Source organism: Saccopteryx bilineata, chromosome 2, assembly GCF_036850765.1.
Source record: "Saccopteryx bilineata isolate mSacBil1 chromosome 2, mSacBil1_pri_phased_curated, whole genome shotgun sequence".
NCBI classification, from domain to species: Eukaryota; Metazoa; Chordata; class Mammalia; order Chiroptera; family Emballonuridae; genus Saccopteryx; species Saccopteryx bilineata.
In genome coordinates this window covers 130,217,143-130,235,850 of record NC_089491.1, presented here as the reverse complement: position 1 = coordinate 130,235,850, position 18,708 = coordinate 130,217,143, and the positions used below count along the sequence as shown (strand labels likewise).

Sequence of the window (18,708 nt, the reverse complement as noted above, 5' to 3'; positions counted from 1 at the left end):
TGCCAGGTGGATCCCAGTCAGGCACATGCAGGAGTCTGTCTGACTGCCTCCCCATCCCCATCCTCAGAAATATACAAAAAATAAATAAATAAAAGAAAAATACTAAAAAAAAAAGGGGGGGGCATACCCTTGTGCTAAAGCACCAGGGAGCATGGAGTGAGCTTGAGTATATCCTATGAAACATGGAGATCTATGTTTCTATATAAGTCTTTGAAGAAGGAGGAACTGCTGAAATAGTTTATCAGCATTTGTCCCTAAGACAGCAGTCTTTATAGTGGGAACACCATACGTAAATATTTGCTGTCAGTCTATAGATTAAGGGGGGAATATGACAAATGCTGAAAAGCCATGATCTTTGTGCCCCTCCCCTCCCCAACCCCCTCCCTCTCCTCCCCCCACCCTATAACCCCCACACTGTTGTTTATGTCTCTGAGTCTCATCTTTATGTCCCACCTATGTGTGGAAACATATAGTTCTTAGTTTTTTCTGATTTACTTCTTTCACTCAGTATAATGTTATCAAGGCCCATCCATGTTGTTGTAAAAGATCCGATGTCATCATTTCTTGTGGCTGAGTAGTATTCCATAGTATATATATACCAAAGCTTTTTAATCCACTCGTCCTCTGATGGACACTTGGGCTGTTTCCAAATCTTTGCTATTGTGAAAAATGCTGCCATAAACATGGGGGTGCATTTCTTCTTTTCAAACAGTGCTATGGTGTTCTTGGGGTATATTCCTAACAGTGGTTTAGCTGGGTCAAAAGGCAGTTCGATTTTTAATTTCTTGAGGAATCTCCATATTGTTTTCCACAGTGGCTGCACCAGTCTGCATTCCCACCAGCAGTGCAGGAGGGTTCCCTTTTCTCCACATCCTCGCCAGCACTTATTCTGTGTTGTTTTATTGATGAGCGCCATTCTGACTGGTGTGAGGTGATATCTCATTGTGGTTTTAATTTGCATTTCTCTAATCATTAGTGATGTTGAACATTTTTTCATATGCCTATTGGCCATCTGTGTGTCCTCTTTGGAGAAGTGTCTATTCATTTCTTTTGCCCATTTTTGGATTGGATTGTTTGTTTTCCTGGTATTAAGTTTTACAAGTTCTTTATAAATTTTGGTTATTAACCCCTTATCAGACGCTATGTCAAATATATTCTCCCATTGTGTACTTTGTCTTTTTATTCTGTTCTTATTGTCTTTAGCTGTGCAGAAGCTTTTTAGTTTGATAAAGTCCCATTTGTTTATCCTGTCTTTTATTTCACTTGCCTGTGGAGACAAATCAGCAAATATATTGCTGCGACAGATGTCAGAGAGCTTACTGCCTATGTTTTCTTCTAAGATGATTATGGTTTCATGGCTTATATTCAAGTCTTTTATCCATTTTGAGTTTATTTTTGTGAGTGGTGTAAGTTGGTGGTCTAGCTTCATTTTTTTGCAGGTAGCTGTCCAGTTTTCCCAACACCATTTGTTGAAGAGTCTGTCTTTACTCCATTGTATTGTCTTACCCCCTTTGTCAAATACCAGTTGTCCATAGAGCTGTGGGTTTATTTCTGAGTTCTCTGTTCTGTTCCATTGATCTATGTGCCTGTTCTTATGCCAGTACCATGCTGTTTTGAGTACAATGGCCTTATAATATAACTTGATATCTGGAAGTGTGATACCTCCCGCTTTTTTCTTCCTTTTCAGGATTGCTGAAGCTATTCGTGTTCTTTTTTGGTTCCATATAAATTTTTGGAATATGTGTTCTATGTCTTTGAAGTAAGTCATTGGTATTTTCATTGGTATTGCATTGAATTTATAAATTGCTTTGGGTAATATAGACATTTTAATGATGTTTATTCTTCCTAACCATGAGCACGGAATATACCTCCACTTATTCGTATCTTCCCTGATTTCTTTTATCAATGTTTTATAATTTTCCGAGTACAAGTCTTTAATCTCCTTGGTTAGATTTATTCCTAGGTACTTTATTTTTTTGGTTGCAATGGTAAAGGGGATTGATTCCCTGATTTCTCTTTCTGAGAGTTCATTATTAGTGTATAAAAATGCCTCTGATTTCTGAGTATTGATTTTATATCCTGCCACCTTGCCAAATTCTTTTATCAGTTCTAGTAGTTTTTTGACTGAGACTTTAGGGTTTTCTATATACAATATCATGTCATCTGCAAATAATGATAGTTTTACTTCTTCTTTTCCAATTTGGATGCCTTTTATTTCTTTTTCTTGTCTGATTGCTGTGGCTAGGACTTCCAGAACTATGTTGAATAAGAGTGGTGAAAGGGGGCACCCCTGCCTTGTTCCTGATCTTAAGGGGATTGCTTTTAATTTTTGCCCATTGAGTATGATGTTGGCTGTGGGTTTGTCATAGATGGCCTTTATCATGTTGAGGTATGTTCCCTGTATTCCCACTTTGCTGAGAGTTTTGATCATGAATGGGTGCTAGACTTTATCAAATGCTTTTTCTGCATCTATTGAAATTATCATGTGGTTTTTCTCCTTTCTTTTGTTTATGTGATGAATCACATTGATTGATTTGCGAATATTGTACCAGCCTTGCCTCCCAAGAATAAATCCTACTTGATCATGGTGTATGATTTTTTCCATATATTGCTGGATCCGGTTTGCTAATATTTTGTTGAGGATTTTTGCATCTAAGTTCATCAGGGATATTGGCATATAATTTTCTTTTTTTGTGTTGTCTTTGCCTGGTTTTGGAATCAGAATTATGCTTGCCTCATAAAAGGAGTTTGGAAGTCTTCCTTCCTCTTGAATTTTTTGAAATAGCTTGAGAAGGATAGGAGTTAGTTCTTCTTTGAATATTTGGTAGAATTCACTTGTGAAGCCATCAGGCCCAGGACTTTTCTTTTTGGGAGTTTTTTGATAGCTGTTTCAATCTCATTTGTTGCAATTGGTCTGTTTAGGTTTTCTGATTCTTCCAGATTGATTTTTGGAAGATTATATGATTCAAGGAAATTGTCCATTTCTTCTAGGTTGTCTAGTTTTTTGGCGTACAGTTCTTCATAGTATTTTCTTACAATATTTTGTATTTCTGTTGTGTCAGTTGTTATTTCTCCACTCTCGTTTCTAATTTTATTTATTTGAGTCCTCTCTCTTTTTTTCTTGGTGAGTCTTGTTAAAGGTTCATCGATCTTGTTTACCTTTTCAAAGAACCAGCTCCTGGTTTCATTGATCCTCTGTATTGTTTCTTTAGCCTCTATGTCATTTATTTCTGCTCTGATCTTTATTATTTCCTTCCTTCTACTAGCTCTGGGCTTTACTTGCTGTTCTTTTTCTAATTCTTTTAGATGCAGGGTTAAGTTGTTTATTTGAGCTTTTTCTAGCTTCTTGAGGTATACCTGTAATGCTATAAACTTCCCTCTCAGGATTGCTTTTGCTGTGTCCCATAAATTTTGAGTTGATGTATGCTCATTATCGTTTGTTTCTAGGAATTTTTTAATTTCTTCTTTGATCTCAATGTTAACCCATTCATTGTTTAATAACGTGCTATTTAGTTTCCAAGTGTTTGAATGTTTTTCAATTTTTCTATTGTGGTTGATTTCTAGTTTAATGCCATTGTGATCAGAGAAAGTGCTCGATATGATTTCAATCTTCTTAAATTTGTTGAGCCCGCTTTTGTGCCCTAACATGTGGTCTATTCTAGAGAATGTACCATGAGCGCTTGAAACGAATGTATATTCTGCTGTTTTAGGGTGAAAGGTTCTGAAGATATCTATTAAATCGAGTTGATCTAATATGTCCTTTAAGTCTGCTGTTTCTTTGTTAATTTTCTTTCTTGAGGATCTGTCTAATGATGTTAATGGGGTATTGAAATCTCCTACTATTATAGTGTTGCTGTTGATCTCGCCCTTTAAGTCTATCAAAGTCTGCTTTATATATTTAGGTGCTCCTATATTAGGTGCGTAGATATTTATAATGGTTATATCTTCCTTTTGTATTGCTCCCTTTATCATTTTGTAGTGACCTTCTTTATCTCTAACTATGGTCTTTGTTTCAAAGTCCATTTTGTCTGATATAAGTATTGCTACCCCAGCTTTTTTTTCATTTCCATTTGCGTGAAATATTTTTTTCCATCCTTTTATCTTCAGTCTGTGTGCATCTTTTGATTTAACGTGTGTCTCTTGTAGACAGCATATGTATGGGTCCTGTTTTCTTATCCACGCAGCTACCCTATGTCTCTTGATCGGATCATTTAATCCATTAACATTTAAGGTTATTACTGATATGTAATTGTTTGTTGCCATTTTTTTTCTTTAAAACTGTTTTTCTCTTTTGCTATATTCTTTTTTTTCCTTTGATCTGTTTACAAGAGGTCCCTTAGCATTTCTTGCAGCCTTGGTTTGGTTGCAGTGAAATCCTTGAGTTTTTTTTGTCTGTAAAGCTTTTTATTTCTCCTTCTATTTTAAATGATAGCCTTGCTGGATAAAGTAGTCTTGGTTGTAGGTTCTTGTTCTGCATTACTTTGAATATTTCTTGCCATTCCCTTCTGGCCTCAAGTGTTTCTGTTGAGAAGTCAGAAGTCATCCTTATGGGGGCTCCTTTGTAGGTGATAGTCTTTTTTTCTCTAGCAGCTTTTAATATTTTCTCTTTATCATTTAGCTTTGGTAATTTAATTATGATGTGTCGTGGTGTTGGTTTCTTTGGGTTTCTCCTTAATGGAGTTCTCTGTGCTTCCTGAACATGTGAAATGTTTTCCTGCCTTAATTGGGGGAAGTTTTCTGCTATAATATGTTTGAACAAAGTCTCTATCCCTTGTTCTTTCTCTTCTTCTTCAGGAACCCCTATGATGCGGATGTTATTTCTCTTCATGTTGTCACAGAGCTCTCTTAGAGTTTCCTCCGACTTTTTGAGTCTCTTTTCTTTTTTCTGCTCTGCTTCCGTGCCTTTATTTATTGTGTCCTCTAACTCACTGATTCGATTCTCTGCTTCATCCATCCTGCTTTTAATTCCTTCCATTGTATTCTTTATTTCAGATATTGTATTTGTCATTTCTGTCTGATTCTTTTTTATTATTTCAATGTCCTTTTTTATATTTGTTATCTCTTTATTTAGGTTTTCGTAATGGCCATCTATGGTGGTTCTAATATCTTTGAGCATCCTAACAATCGTTATTTTAAACTCTGCATCTGGTAATTTGGTTATATCTGATTCACTTAGGTCCTTTTCTGGGGATTTCTCTTGGTTTATTTGTGTTGTATTTCTCTGCCTCCGCATTTTATCTTCTCGAGAGTGGCTGTGATCACGTGCTCGGGTGCACAAGGGTTGGTGGCCTTGGCCTTTGCGCCGCCCCTGTGTGTGATGTTATGCTCTGTCCTGAGGGCACTGGCAAGCACCTTTGCTCTGCTGCAGGTCTCCACCTGTTTCCGAGCTTTCGCCCTGCCTTTGCAGGATGATCCCACTCAAGGAACAGCTGCTAGCCTTGGCTCTACTGCCAGGCAGGGCTGCATGCTCAAGCTCAGCTTCGTAGTGGAACTCCGCCTCTTCTGGGCTTTTGGCTCCACCCTTGCGGGAGGAGCAGGCTACCAAGTCAGACCGCAAGCCTGGGTTGCATGGGTGGGGCAGGGATGTGCTCCTCTGCCCTTGCTCCGGGCTGGTTTCTACCCTTTCTGGGTTTCCCGCCCTTCTCCCGGAGGCTGGATTACAGGCTGCCGGCAGCTGAGCTTGGCCGCTTTTGCACGCCCCCTTCTCCCTAGCTGGGCAAGATTGAGCTCACACCTGAGCCCACTGGTGGCCAGCCGGCTTCTGCCCCTGCCAGCAGAACTGCGCTTTTGTCGCCCGCTGCCGCCCGCCCGCCCTCCGGGGAGCCCTCAGCCGCGTGGGTGGGTGCGTTGCAGCTCGAACCCTAAGACTCACTACTGTAGACCCGAAAGCTCCCTCCTTCTATGCGACTCTGCTCTGAATGCTGCGGGGGAGCTTGTTTGGCTGCTCTCCTGCTTCCCTTTGCTGGTATTGCGGTTTCCGGGGGAAATATTCACTTCAGCTTTGGGGAGTGACTCGTCCCAGGGGTTAGGGTGGCTATCTCCCAAAATGTTTTTCCCTATGCCTCCTAGATTGCACTCTCTTCCTGTTACTGTGGTTCTCTCCCCTCTCCCTCCATCTCCAGGAGCCCCGGGTGAGTGTTTGTGAGAGAGATGTTCTGCGTGGTCCCTTTAAGAAGGATCCTGGGTCTGAGAAATCAGACTCTCTCACAAACAGTATCCTGACTTGTTTCCAGCTAAATACTGTCCTTACGCTTCTTCTGGGCTCTGGGGCTGCAGGCTGGGGCTTTGTTCCTGGGGCTCAGGACCCTTCCCCCTCTGCTAAACTCACTTCCCGCCACGCGAGTCTCTCCCTGCTGCCGTTCGCTCCGAGAAGCTGGGCAGCCCTCTCCGCGTCTCCGCTTTTCCTACCAGTCTCTGTGTGGCTTCTTCAGCGTTCCTTGGTTGAAGAGTCCTTTTAGTTTAGTCCAAAGTTGGTTTTTCCAGCTGATAGTTCATAAAATTAGTTTGTAATCCACATTGGTTCTGGGAGGTAGATGCTGGTACGTCCGCCTACTCCAGCGCCATCTTGTCTCTTTTTTCATTTGTTTTAAGGATTCTTTATGATTGCTCTTTGAAGCATTTTTATGATGACTACTTTAAAATTCTTGTCAGATACTTCTAACATCAGTGTTATTTGGGTGTTGGTATCTGTTGTGTTTTTTTGTTTGTTTGTTTGTTCACATTGATATTTTTCTGGTTATTGGTATGAGTGATTTCTTCTTTTCCAAGAGAGAGGAGGGCAGATAGAGAGACAGACTCCCACATGTGCCCTGACCAGGATCCACCTGGCAACCCCCATCTGGGGCAGATGCTCTGCCATCTGGGGCCATGCTCACAACTCAGCTATCTTTGGCATTTGAGATGGAGGCTCCACAGAGCCATTTTCAGCACCCAGGGCCAGTGTGTTAGAACCAGTGGAACCATGGCTGCAGGAGGCAGGGGGAGGGAGGAGGGGAGAGTGAAAGAGAAAAGGGGGAGAAGGGGAGGAAGGGTGGAACAGCAGATGGTAGCTTCTCCTGTGTGCGCTGACTGGGAATCAAACCCAGGACATCCATACACCAGGCCAACACTCTACCACTGAACCAACTGGCCAGGGTTATGAGTCATTTTTAAATTATTAAATGTTATTTAATTGTTATTAAATGTTATTCTTAACATTTTGAGGTTTATGTTGACTCTATGTTTTAGTAGTGGTTCACTGACGTTGTTCCAATAGGGGGAAGTCCTGTTTCACTGGTTGGTGGGTGAAAGTCCAGCCTCCCCACTCTCTTATTAATTCTGCTGTGGTGAGATCCTTCTCACCACTGGAAGGAGATGGGTGTCCAGGCTCCCTCTTTGCATCTACCGACTTTATCTCACAGGAAGCTAAAATACCATGTTATCCCAGGTGGGGGTGAAAACCTATGCTCTTTACTCGGCCTCTGTTAACATTATATGTCACATGAGAAGATGGGGTACCCCATTACTTTGACATGGGGACAAATGTACTGACATGTCCTCCACTGATACCTTATTGGGGGTTGTAGTGAGGGCTATCTCATTACTACTGGGTGGTATGCTGAAATCCCGACTCTATGCTTGCATTCCTCTGGACCGTTTTAGCTGGAAGGAATGGGCAACTTATTACTTCCTGATGGAGTGCTAGAAATCTCTTCACTTGGCCTCTTCTCACAGCACTGTTCGAGTGGAGGTCAGAAGGTGTTTTATCACTGTCCTGCAAAGCTGCTTATCTAAGCTTTTCCCTTGGCCTGTGCTGTAAAGTTTGGGAAGTTTAATGTTTTTTCCTGTGCTGTTTGTCCAGAGTTAGGGTGGTTATTGTAAAAAAAAAAATGTTTTGCCTTACTGCCTTTTTCCTGGCTCTCTGGCAAGAGAGTACAGGATTTTCTTGAAGCTTTTATTTTCTGCATTTATTAAAATTTCTGGGTTTCAGGCATCTTTAATACTCCGTTTAGGATGCATAAGAGTCAAAGGGCAAATTCAGAGAATTCCCCTTGTGCCATTCCTTGAGTCTTAGAGTCTCTAATTAATGTCTGCTTTCTTCTTTCTCACTTTAAAAGTGTTCTTATAATTGCACTTTACTTAAATATAATACACAAGGTTTTTAGCTGTACTTAAAAGAAAAGATAAGGAAAACAGATTTACTCCATGTTCTTGAGAATATGATCCTTTAAGAGTTTTACTCATTGCATTTCTCATTCCTATTTCCAGAATACCAAAGAAGGCATTTCCATCATGTTGATGTACTCCCTGTAATTTTTTTAAAATTTTACAGAGAGAGAGAGACAGAGAGAAGGACAGATAGGAACAGATAGACAGGAAGGGAGAGAGATGAGAAGCATCAATTCTTCATGGCGGCACCTTAGTTGTTCACTGATTGCTTTCTCATATGTGCCTTGACCCAGGGGCTACAGCATACTGACCCCTTGCTCAAGCCAGTAACCTTGGGCTCAAGTTGCATTGTTTCCATATCTTGGTTGTTGTAAACAATGCTGCAGTGTACATGGGAATGCAGATATCTCTTCAAGATCCTGATTTAAATTTTTTGGATATATACTTAGAAGTAGGATTTTTGGGTTGTATGGTAGTTATGTTTTTAATATCTTGTGTAATCTCCATACTGTTTTTCATAGCTGCAGCATAATTTTACAGTCCCACCAACAGTGTACAATGGTTTTAATTTTTCTGTAAATTTGACAATATTTACTTTAAATTTTATTTTTTTTATTATTTACCTCCAGCATGCCATTTTCAATTAAGATCAACAATCTGAATATAAAAATCATATTAATTCAACAAAAATTTGAGAATAAGAAGACAGTAAAAGGATGCTGAAACCCTTATTTTAGAACAGCAAGAAAATCAGTAGTACCTTCTTATTCTTCACATTGGTAAGTATATTAGCCATTAAATCAGGGGTCAGGAACCTATGGCTTGCGAGCCAGATGTGGCTCTTTTGATGGCTGCATCTGGCTCACAGACAAATCTTTAATAAAAAACATAACATTAAAATTATAAAACATTTTCACGTATTACGATCCATTCATTTCCTACCGCTCATGTTCATGGTTGCGGGTGGCTGGAGCCAATCACAGCTGTCCTCTGGGACAACACCAAATTTTTATTGGATAATGTGTAACATACACAGGTCATTGTGAGGTCAGGAAGTAAACTTCTCTCCTTTTAATCAAGTAGTCAGCTAGCTAATTGCAGAAACCCTTTTGACGAAGAAGATGGTTAAAAGAAAAAAAGATGAGGAGTACCATACTTTTCAGCAGGAATGGACAGAGGAATTCACCTTTGTGGAGAGAGCAGGTTCTGCAGTGTGTCTAATATGCAATGATGAAATTGCATCAATGAAATGGTCAAATATAAAGCAGCACCTTGACACACACCATAATACATTTGCATTGAAATATCCAGCGGGGGACAGCAGGAAGAAAGCATGTCAAGAGCTACTGTGCAGAGTGCAAACTAGTCAACAGCAACTCCGTATTTGGACCCAACAAGGTGACTGGAATTTGGCTAGCTTTGCTGGTACTTCAGCAATTGTAAGAAATGGAAAGCCATTCATAGATGGGGAGTATGCCAAGATATTCATGCTTGATGTTGCCAATGAACTTTTGACGACTTTTCGGATAAAGACAAGATAATCAAACAAATAAAAGACATGCCTCTGTCAGCAAAAACTGTTCACAATCGTACCATCATGATGATGGCAAATCAAATCGAGGTAACACAAGTGAAGGACATAAATGCAGCACCATTCTTTTCTCTTACTTTGGATGAGTCAACAGACAAAAGCCATTTATCCCAGTTCAGTGTGATTGCAAGGTATGCTGTTGGTGACACACTACGTGAGAAAAGTCTTGCTGTTTTGCCTATGAAAGAGACAACAAGCAGGGAGGATTCATTCAAGTCTTTTACTGAGTTCACTAAAGAAAAAAAATCTACCGATGGATAAACTTATTTTGGTGTGTACTGATGGTGCTCTGTGCATGGTAGGGAAAAACAGAGGATTCGTAGCGCTTCTTCGTGAACATGAAGAGAGACCCATCCTAAGTTTTCACTGCATCTTACATCAGGAGGCACTTTGTGCTCAGATGTGTGGTGAGCAGCTTGGTGAGGTGATGTTGCTGGTCATTCGGGGGGTCAACTTTATTGTTGCCCGAGCTTTAAATGATCACCAGTTTAAAACACTGCTGGATGAAGTTGAGAATAATTATCCTGGTCTGCTTCTGCACAGCAATGTGTGTTGGTTGTCAAGAGGAAAGGTGCTCAGCCATTTTGCGGCTTGTCTGAGCGAAGTCCGGACTTTTCTTGAAATGAAAAACGTTGAGCATCCTGATTTAGCTAACACTAAGTGGCTCCTGAAGTTCTACTATCTCGTGGACATGACTGAACATCTGAACCAGCTCAATGTGAAAATGCAAGGCATTGGAAATACAGTCTTATCCATTCAACAGGCAGTGTTTGCATTTGAAAACAAGCTGGAACTCTTCATCACCAACAATGAAACAGGTTGTTTATTACACTTTGAAAAACTGGGAGAGTTTAAAGATGCATGCACAGCAAGTGACCCTGCTTAACATCTTGGTCTCCAGCAGCTAGTGAGTTTCACATCTAATCTCCTGCAGTCATTCAAAGCACGCTTTGGAGAATTTTGTGAGCACACTTGTCTTTTTAAGTTCATCACCCATCCTCACGAGTGTGCAGTGGACAGCGCTGACCTGAGTTACATCCCCAGTGTCTCTGTCAGAGATTTTGAGCTACAAGCTGCTGACCTAAAGGCCTTAGATATGTGGGTGAATAAGTTCAGGTCACTGAATGAAGATTTGCAAAGACTTGCATGACAGCAAGCAGAGTTGGCGAGCAAACACAATTGGGGAGAAATGAAAAGCTCCAACCTGTGGACCAGTTGATTTTCAAAATTTGGAATGCACTTCCCGTCACATACCACACACTGCAGCGTGTGAGTATTGCTGTACTGACAATGTTTGGCTCTACATATGCATGTGAGCAGTCTTTGTCACATCTAAAGAATGTTAAGACTAACCTATGATCACGTTTAATGGATGGAAGTCTCAACGCCTTCAGGAAGCTTAACCTCACCACGTATCAATCAGACTACAAAGCCATCAGCAAAACAATGGAGCACCAGAAGTCGCACTAATGGTAAGAAGTACTTTATTCATCATTGGTTAGCAACAGCATAACAACGTTATTAAAAAGAATTCAGCGAGTTATTGTACTTTAAAAATGTTGGTCTTACATAAAATGCACACATTTACTTGTATTTAGTGTTAAACATATTGTATGGCTCTCATGGAATTACATTTTAAAATATGTGGCGTTCATGGCTCTCTCAGCCAAAAAGGTTCCCTACCCCTGCATTAAATATTATTTGAATATCTCGTTATACTGCTTGTTCATAAACTAGTTGGGGTTGGGAAATCTCCCTTGTTTTAACAAGAAAGCTAAATTCTCTCTTTCTCTCTCTTTTTTTTTACAGAGACAGAGAGAGAGTCAGAGACAGGGACAGACAGGAGAGACAGGCAGAAACGGAGAGAGATGAGAAGCATCAATCATTAGTTTTTCGTTGCGCATTGTGACACCTTCGTTGTTCATTGATTGCTTTCTCATATGTACCTTGACCGCGGGCCTTCAGCAGACTGAGTAACCCCTAGCTCAAGCCAGTGTCCTTGGGTCCAAGATGGTGAGGTTTGCTCAAACCAGATGAGCCAGCGCTCAAACTGGTGACCTCGGGGTCTCGAACCTCGTTCCTCTGCATCCCAGTTCAACGCTCTATCCACTGCACCACCGCCCGGTCAGGCAAGAAACCTAAATTTTAATTTACCTTATCACAAACTTTGCAAATAAGAAAATTTATTTATTTAAATCTCTAATGGAGATATCAAGTCTTATTTCATACCAAAGACTAGCTTAGCCTGTTATGAAACAAATTGCTGGTAATAGAGTGCAGTCATGATAAAAAATCTAAACTCATATTACCTTGAGACCTAGGTATGGAAGATCTCTGCTCTGGGTATTGACTTTATAGGCCATTACATATGACACACACATTCACACAAATGCACACACACTAACATAGTGCATTATAAAACAAAAAATTCTCCTCATTCTAATCTTAGCATGGGTTCAGTGTGACCCATTGTATGCATCGTTTGTCACATGGTTTAAAAACAAAATGCATTTATAAATGGCAAATAAGTATGTGATAATTGTTGCTGATGACACTAAAGGCAGTGCTTTAGAGTATAAGAAAGATTTGAATTATGGAAGTTCTTAGGTAAGACAGAATATGATTTGACTTTGGGTGATGTGTACATAATGCAATCAACAGTTCAAATGTTATAGAGATGTTTCCCTGAAACCTATGTATTGTTATTGAAAGTGTTACACCATTAAATTGAATTTTTAAATTAAAAAAAAAAGAGAAAGGATTCACTTGTGAAATTGTTTTTTCTTTTTCATCAGAAAAGCAGTATTCTTGTATTATATACTATTGTTATCAGCACTACTGGTCTGCGTCCTCACTTGTCCATTTTGGTGTGAAGGGTGGCATTTTGCAATAGTCACAATTTCCATTACTAATAAGTAGGGAGCAATGCAGAGCTGATTGCCACCTAAGTGTAACATGGTCATCGGTTCTTTATGTTGGCTACTAGATGGGCACGAACACTGCAATGGCCACTAATTTTATCTTACAAAAATATATAAGAAGATATAATTAGACTTTCTAAAATTAAAAAAATATATTTAAAGTACCTAAATTGATATTCATCCATTGTAACTTTGTCTTTTAATTTAATAGACAGTTTTTATTATTTCTGAAAAATAAAAATTTAGTTAGTAATAACATCAATGAAAATGAGGTGAATTATTTTGATCAAATCCACAACTGAACAGGTTTGATGAAACCCCTGAAACTGCATATTCTTTACTCAATAGATATTTTTAAATAATATTTTTGGAAATTTTATTAATTTATTTTTAGAGAGAGAGGAGTGAGAGACAGAGGAATGAGCTGAAAGCATCAACTCCTGTATATCCCTTGACCAGGTAAGCCCAGGATTTCGATTTGGTGACCTCAGCATTCCAGGTTGATGCTTTTATCCACTGTGCCACCACAGGTTAGGCACAATAAAAATTTAATTCCTGAGCAAGGAATGAAACAGTATGTGGGCTTCCATGTTTATTCTTTTTCCAGTCTACAAATGATAATGGCAAGCCTGAATGAACCATGTGTTTAACAGTTAGCTGGAAAGCAGCAAGGAAATTTATGTCAAAGGCTGGTATGATGGCAATCCAAGTTGTTCAGGGCCAAATATTTAAAAAATATATGATCAATAATTAGAAGGCAGACCATGAGTCCATTGAACTTCAAAGTCAAAACAGAGATATAAAAACATTAATAGTGTTTGTCAGTGGTTCTGTAGGTTCAACAAGAGTTTATCTAAGAGTAGAAAATTGGCCAATTTGGAAGCACAAATAAGAGAGAATTAAGACATGTGGGCCTTTTGAGATATGGAAAAGAAACTGCCTTCTCTATAGCATGTATTTACACACATTTTGAAAGGGCTTTGAGAGACAAATGTCATAAAACTTTCATATAATTAAAAAAGCCTTAGGGCAAAGAGGAGATGAAATATGTGACACTAAGCAAATCCTCTTAATTGATTAAAAAGTGCCTCAGCAAATGGAACAGGTTAAAGATAAACCCACTTATCCCCAAACTCATGTTTCAAGGTAACTGGAATTAACTTGGGGGGACAAAAGCATCATGGTGAGAAAGCAAAGAAATATAGAGTTGAAAAATCTTCCCCAAATGTACTTTAGGTGTGGGTATTGGTATTTGGAACTGATAGAAGCATATAGCTGAAAGACCATTAGAGTTTTTGAGAGGGATGTAGTCTAAAGATATTGTAAAGCTGTTGTAAAAAAGCCTTTGAAAGCTACATACTTTAAATGACCTTTGGATTTTAACCTTCTGTGAGCAAAAAGCAGTCTGAGAAGGCAATGTAGCCCTTAATGATGGCCTATTTTTTACTGCCCAACTTAAATAAGGATAAGGAAGAACATTTTAGAGGGAGAAGATAGAGAGCACAGAACAATGAACAATGTTCAAAGAAATTCCTCCCATCTCTAGTAAAAGAAATTTTCTGACCTCCAGGTTAGCAGATCCTCATAATATCTACCTTAAAAATTTCAAAATTGCTTTGAACCACTGATTGCTATGTGGCTCTCATCCTTCTGCTTTCTGAAGAGAAATATTTGTTGTGGTTGTCTTGTCTTTGTGCTTGCATTGAGTATTGTTTATGTGGAGGACACACAAAGTCCCATGACCTTGAGTATCCATAACCAACCCTGTTAGAGATATTGTTAAATACCATGCAGTGATACTGGGCTCTGATTCAGAAACTGGACAGGATATTGGGTTTTATCCTTTGAAGGAGGCTTTGAATTAGTTCTATATATGGAAGGAAAGGAGTAAAACAATGCTTGATGACCACAAAAGCAGTCTGTGGTAGAAATATTTAAGGTGAGCATTCTAAGGTCATCAGATTAATTCTGGCCAGAGAAATGTAGGTGGGACTGACATATTTCACTACTAGATCTGATCATAAAATTTCTGTGCAGCTTTCTAGCTTTCTCAGTGAGGACTTTGAAGAACAGATCTTGACATGATGGAACCAAGATGTAAACAGTCTAAAGGCACTATATGGAGCACAGGTGATGTGGAGAGTCATGTAAATGTGATGTTAAACCTATGTTGTTTGAAGAATTATGCTAAGTGAAATAAGTCAGACAGTGAAAGACAAATACTGTATGATCTTACTTATATGTGGAAAATTGAAAAAACAAACTCATGATACAGAAAACAGATTGGTATTTGTCAGAGTCTGAGTGTTGGGGATAGGTGAAATGGTGAAGGTGGTCAAAATGTACAAATTTTTGGTTACAAGATGAACAAGTTTATGGCTGTAGAGTACAGCATTGTGAGTATAGTTAACTGTATTGTGTATTTAAAAGTCGCTAAGGGATTAGATCTTAAAAGTTCTTATCACAAGAAAAAAATGTAACTATGTGAGGTATTAGACTTTAACTAAACTTATTGTAATCATTTTGCAATTTACACAGATATCAAAACATGTTTTAACATATTTTAAACTAATACAATGTTATATATTAATAAAAGTAAAGCGAAATTAAAGCTTGTATGATTTTAGGTTTATGATTTGTTAATGCTTCATGGTCTATCTTTTCTGACATTTATAGAAATTTATTTGAGAAATCTAGTCTATTCTCAAGATATCAGTAAGACTATTTATATATAGACTATTTATATATATTTAAATATTTGAGTTTCTACTATATACCAAGCATTGTTCTTGGTGCTTGTAACTACAACTATCAAGAACAAAACAAAGCGATCTGCCTTTCTGGAATGAAGTCTAGGCAAAGAACAACAAGATTTCCTTTCTATCAGCACCCCGCAGGAGACAGTTCACCCTTATTAAAAAGTGTGACTTTTAAATGCATGCAGAAAGCTCAGAATGAATTCATGCAAATACATTAATAAAATTAATTGCCAAGATACCTTAGGATGAACCTGAGAAATAAGATCACAGCCCGGTTCTTTCTCACCATGTGTTTCATGTTGGCCGCGGGGGGGTCGACTTCCCTACGCAGTTCATTGTGAGCATCGACACATTTGTCTATGAAATTATGGTCTGTGATAGTGGGGACTTTGTAAGGCAATGTACTGGCTACCAGACAGAAACCTAAAGTCCATAAGCACCTTAATTTATTTATCAGAATCATGGCAGGATGTAAAAGATTCCCGAACTGCACGGACCAGTAACGGCTAGGCTAGGCTAGTCAGCCTTCCTGGTGCCTGGGGACCGTGCTCTCGAGCCCAGCGCAGGGATGCGCTGCACGCTGGGCCCCAACGGGCGGGGCCAGAATGGAGACGGAACTGGTTGCAGCAGTAGCCAGCCAGAAATCCCTGGTCCTCAGGAATCACTGCAAAGGGCACCTGGATTGTAATCTAGATTGTAATATGCAGGCAGCACCGTGTATGTAAAAGGGTGATATGTGTTAGATGCTGACAGTGGACCAGGCTTGTGCAAAATTCTCTGTTAGTTTCGTGGTTTCAGCTTCTTGTGTATAGCTTTTTATTATTTTAAATAAACTGTAACATTGTACTGCTGGTTTCCTCAGAGACTGGAAATAAAGCAAACATATGCTTGATGACATGGTGTGATTTAAATTATTTTGTCAAAAATTTAGTAATTCAATAATTTGCTTGTTTTCTTACCTGAAGAGAATGGCTGCCCAGAAAGATAAAAATAGACACATGGAAAAATGTAGCAAAGTACTTTCTCTGGACAAAATCTCTTCGTCGTCTTCTTTTTTTTTTTCCTTTTCCAAGTGAGAGGAGGGGTGACAGAGAGAAACTCCTGAATAGGCCCTGACAGGGACCCACTACCCAGCAAGCCCACTAGGGGGTGATGCTCTGCCCAACTGGGGTCATTGCTCCATTGCCAGACAATGGAGTCATATTTTTTAGCGCCTGAGGCAGAGGTCAGGAACCATCCTCAGTGCCCCCAGGCCAACTTGCTGGAACCAATGGAGCCATGACTGTGAGAGAGAAAGAGAAAAGGAGGAAGGGTAGAGAAGCAGATGATCGCTTCTCCTGAGTGCCCTGACTAGGAATCAAACCTGGGACAGCCATACTGCTCACTGTATTTGAAATCACAATTTTAACTCCTACCTCCACACACACCTAGTGTTCCCAAATTCCTTATGCCGCATTTACTTTTATCCATAGATATTTTCACCTTTTTAAAAATCATGCTACAGAATTTATTTATTATATTAATCCAGTGGTTCTCAAAGTGTGCGCCAGGATGCACTGGTATGCCCTAGAAGATTTCCAGGTGTGCGCTATGGCAGTGGTCCCCAGCTCCCGGACCGCGGACCTGTACTGATCCGTGGGCCATTTGGTACCAGTCTGCAGAGAAAGAATAAATAACTTACATTATTTCCATTTTATTTATATTTAAGTCTGAATGATGTTTTACTTTTAAAAAATGACCAGATTCCCTCTGTTACATCCGTCTAAGACTCACTCTTTTTTTTTTTTTTTTAATTTTTATTAATTTTAATGAGGTGACATCAATAAATCAGGATACAGCCTGACCAGGCGGTGGTGCAGTGGATTTAGCGTTGGACTGAGATGCCGAGGACCCAGGTTTGAGACCCTGAGGTCGCCAGCTTGAGTGCGGGCTCATCTGGCTTGAGCAAAATAAAAAATGCTCACCAGCTTGGACCCAAGGTTGCTGGCTCAAGCAAGGGGTTACTCGGTCTGCTGAAGGCCCACGGTCAAGGCATGTATGAGAAACAATCAATGAACAACTAAAGTGTCGCAACGAAAAACTGATGATTGATGCTTCTCATCTCTCTTCGTTCCTGTCGGTCTGTCCCTATCTATCCCTCTCTCTGACTCTCTCTCTGTCCCTGTAAAGAGATAATTACTTAGCCTTATGGGATTTTAATATTTTCCTTTTTTTTTACACCAACATAAATTCCAGATTAAGACTTAAATATGCAAAATAAAAAAGAATACAGAAAAAGAAGAATATTTCTAGGATATTATACTATTGCGTCCATTATCCTTATCTTCGTATTCCAATATTTAAATACTATTCTCAACAAAAAATCCAGAGTTATCCTGTAAATGTAAATCAGATCATATCACTCCTTTGCTCAAAATCTTCCAATTGCTGGCTTCCCAGGGCACTGAAAACAGAATCTCAAATATTCACAATAGCCTTCAAGGTCCCAAACAACAGGGCCTAACTCTGATCTCATCTTCCATTTCTCTCCCCTTCTTTTTCAGACATTCTGGCCCCATTTATGTTCATTGAAAAAATCCAGTTCTCCTGTCTCAGGGCATTAGCTATTGTTTCTTTTGGTTACAACTATTTTTTATAACCTCATTTATAATCTTTTTTAAATATTTGCTCAGATTATATCTTTTTAAAATACATGACAGTGGTATTTTATATTACCCATCATACACCTATCACTTTCTGTTGACCTTTTTTTTTTTTTTTTTTTCATTTTTCCAAAGCTGGAAACGGAGAGGCAGTCAGACAGACTCCCGCATGCGCCCGACCGGGATCCACCCGGCATGCCCACCAGGGGGCGATGCTCTGCCCCTCTGGGGCGTTGCTCTGTTGCATCCAGAGCCACTCTAGCGCCTGAGGCAGAGGCCACAGAGCCATCCCCAGCGCCCGGGCCATCTTTGCTCCAATGGAGCCTTGGCTGCGGGAGGGGAAGAGAGAGACAGACAGGAAGGCGAGGGGAGGGGTGGAGAGCCAAATGGGCGACTCTCCTGTGTGCCCTGGCCGGAATCGAACCCGGGACTTCTGCACGCCAGGCCGACGCTCTACCGCTGAGCCAACCAGCCAGGGCTCTGTTGACCTTTTAATACTTTGTATTTCTCCATAACCCTCCTTAAATTTTATAAGATAATTTACTTATTTATGTCATTATTCACTTTCCCTCAACTGAATGTAAGCCCTAGGAGGCAGGGATTGTTTATTATTATTATTATTTTTTTAATACTATATCCCCAGCATC

At 39.6% G+C, this 18,708-nt stretch overlaps 1 protein-coding gene across 1 annotated transcript in view; it reads right to left on the bottom strand.

Moving 5' to 3' along the window:
* GLIPR1L1 (GLIPR1 like 1) overlaps window positions 1-15,882 on the bottom strand; it is a 31,559-nt gene extending 15,677 nt beyond the window's left edge. Inside the window, exon 1 of the mRNA XM_066254383.1 lies at window positions 15,706-15,882. Within this exon, the coding sequence (XP_066110480.1) occupies window positions 15,706-15,882 (177 nt within the window). The remainder of the gene's footprint in view (window positions 1-15,705) is intronic.
* Between the last annotated feature and the right edge of the window lie 2,826 nt (window positions 15,883-18,708).